General features: G+C 53.7%; 2 protein-coding genes across 2 annotated transcripts, besides 2 other annotated features; both read right to left on the bottom strand.

The window, feature by feature from the left end:
* Positions 1-2: 2 nt before the first annotated feature.
* TraAM80_10562 (amino acid transporter) lies at positions 3-479 on the bottom strand (the record flags this gene model as incomplete). Its single annotated transcript, XM_029387175.1, has 1 exon — positions 3-479. A coding segment is annotated over one exon (477 nt), but the record flags the coding sequence as incomplete, so codon positions are not given.
* Positions 480-810: 331 nt separating this feature from the next.
* Positions 811-843: a microsatellite.
* A 188-nt stretch (positions 844-1,031) lies between these two features.
* On the bottom strand, positions 1,032-1,442 carry TraAM80_10561 (UDP-Gal or UDP-GlcNAc-dependent glycosyltransferase; the record flags this gene model as incomplete). The annotated part of the gene is made up of 1 exon (XM_029387174.1): positions 1,032-1,442. The coding sequence occupies one exon, from the start codon at positions 1,440-1,442 to the stop codon at positions 1,032-1,034; it is 411 nt and encodes a 136-aa protein (XP_029232984.1).
* Positions 1,443-1,902: 460 nt separating this feature from the next.
* Positions 1,903-1,969: a microsatellite.
* Positions 1,970-2,043: the final 74 nt, after the last annotated feature.

The raw sequence follows: 2,043 nt of genomic DNA, 5'->3' as shown, positions 1-2,043 counted from the left end.
AGCAGCGCCACAGCGATGTCCGCGCCACGCCCAAGGAGGCCACGCGCCAAGGATTCAAAACTTCGGTATCCCGTACGCTCCGACGCCGCCACAAGCAGATGGATGGAGAACACCGTCAACGCCGTCACCGCCAGCAAATACACCATCGCCATGACCATTCCGGAGGTATTGAAGGCGGACGGAATAGAGATAATTCCGGCCCCAAGCGTGACGCTCGCGAGATTCAGCATACCAGACAGTGCTCCTCCCCTGGGCACAATGATGTTGACAAGTCGCAGCAGCCAGTGTTTTGGCGCCTGCTGGGGGCTTTCCTTTGGGTACATTTCCACATCAGGGCACAGTTCCGGAGGCATCGGCAACTGTGTTCCCAACGCAGCGTTCTTTTCTGATGCAGCGTTTGATGCTGGCGGTATCAAGACTGCTGTGGGCTCGGGGCTCTGCCGCACTGCGGGCTCAGTCGCATCTGGCACACGGGACATATAACTGCTGAGCGCAAGTCACAAAATTTCCTTCCTATTACTCTCTGTTTACAAGGGGCAGGGGAAAATTATTTCTTCAACCGTCAAATCCGCCCAGAAGACAGAGAAGGAGTGAAGAGAATTCCACACACATAATCAAAAAATAAAAGGAAAAAAACAAAACTAGTGAGAAACACCCAACAGGACTTGGGCAAGACACAGCTTTTGCAATGCATGCATTGCGTACTCCCGTCTGCGAAGCCACGCCCACCCCTCCTTCATCCCCTCCCCGTTACATCCTCGCCACCGCCAGCGGCAGCAGTACTGCCACGAGTTTCACGATACCAAACCGACAAAATAAAACAAAATAGAAACAGGAAACAAATAACAAGGCAAATAAGGGAGCATGCACCCAACAAAGTTCCTCATACCCAACATATATGCCTATTATGCGCACCGCATCATCACTTCAAGGGCACACACACTTGCCCTCTCCTCAGCCTTATCGTCCACTCCCCACACTTTGCAAAGAAACTCATATTGAGTTATGTTTTATCTTTTCGTTCCCCCGCGTTACTCACACGGTTGCGGGATATGTCCACAATTTGGTGTCCCCATGGGAGTCGTGGGGATGTAGCTCAGATGGTAGAGCGCCCGCTTAGCATGCGGGAGGTATTGGGATCGATACCCAACTTCTCCATTTTTCCCCCTCTCGTGTTTTTCCCTCCCTGTAGCGCGGCAGAGTAGTTGTAACCACGCACCGGGTGGCAACGAAAAAAAAAACAGCACAAACATCGCACGAGTGAAGTCATTGGCCCGCGTCACCACACCGGGGAACCGCCAGAACGTTGATCGCTTCAGGTTGCGACGCCTCCGCTTTACTTCGTCGTCCACCGAAAGGATGCCCAACACAATCAGGTAGTGCCGGGTCATCAGCCGCTGCCGCTCGCGGGTGGCAGGAACTGTAGGGTCCAGCCGCACCATAGAAGGCAGTGTCAAACGAGAATGGCAGCAGAGTCGTGACTGCAATGAAGAGAAACAGCAGCAGAGCAACCCGCGCCAGTGTCCGCTTAGTTATCAGTAATCTCCGCCTCGGCATGGCCGCTGCTGCAGCGAGTGGCCGAAATAGAGTCGGGCGGTGCAGTCAGAAATGCCACTAGCAGAAAAAGAAAAAACTGCCAGGCACACCAAATGTACAATAAATGAACATTGCTCCACGGTTCCACGGCAAGCGCGTGTCTCCGAAAAGTGAAGCCACGTTCGGTGCACCTGAGCTTTGCAGCAGCGTGAGCCCAAACCGCGTTCCACGAAGTGGCAAAAGGCAAGCAGGAGAGACAGGCACTAATCAACTAAGAGGCCAACGCAAAAAAAACATACTCATCGTGAAAACCAGAGAGAGGCAGGCAACTGGACGCCAATGCGCACTCCACAGCGCCTTTCCATCCGCCGTTTTCCTCGACGACGCCGTCATTTTTTCCTCGTCCTCGTCCTCCTCCTCGTCGTCGTCGTCGGAGCGGATGTCCGTGAGCGGGCCACCAAAAATCATTTGCACCGCCAGCCTCACAATCAGCGAAAACCAGTACAC

The sequence above is a fragment of the Trypanosoma rangeli genome, assembly GCF_003719475.1.
Source record: "Trypanosoma rangeli strain AM80 chromosome Unknown Tra_15.4_contig_01053, whole genome shotgun sequence".
Classification (NCBI taxonomy): domain Eukaryota; phylum Euglenozoa; class Kinetoplastea; order Trypanosomatida; family Trypanosomatidae; genus Trypanosoma; species Trypanosoma rangeli.
The sequence above is the reverse complement of the archived record's forward strand: the minus strand, read 5'-3'. Positions and strand labels throughout refer to the sequence as shown.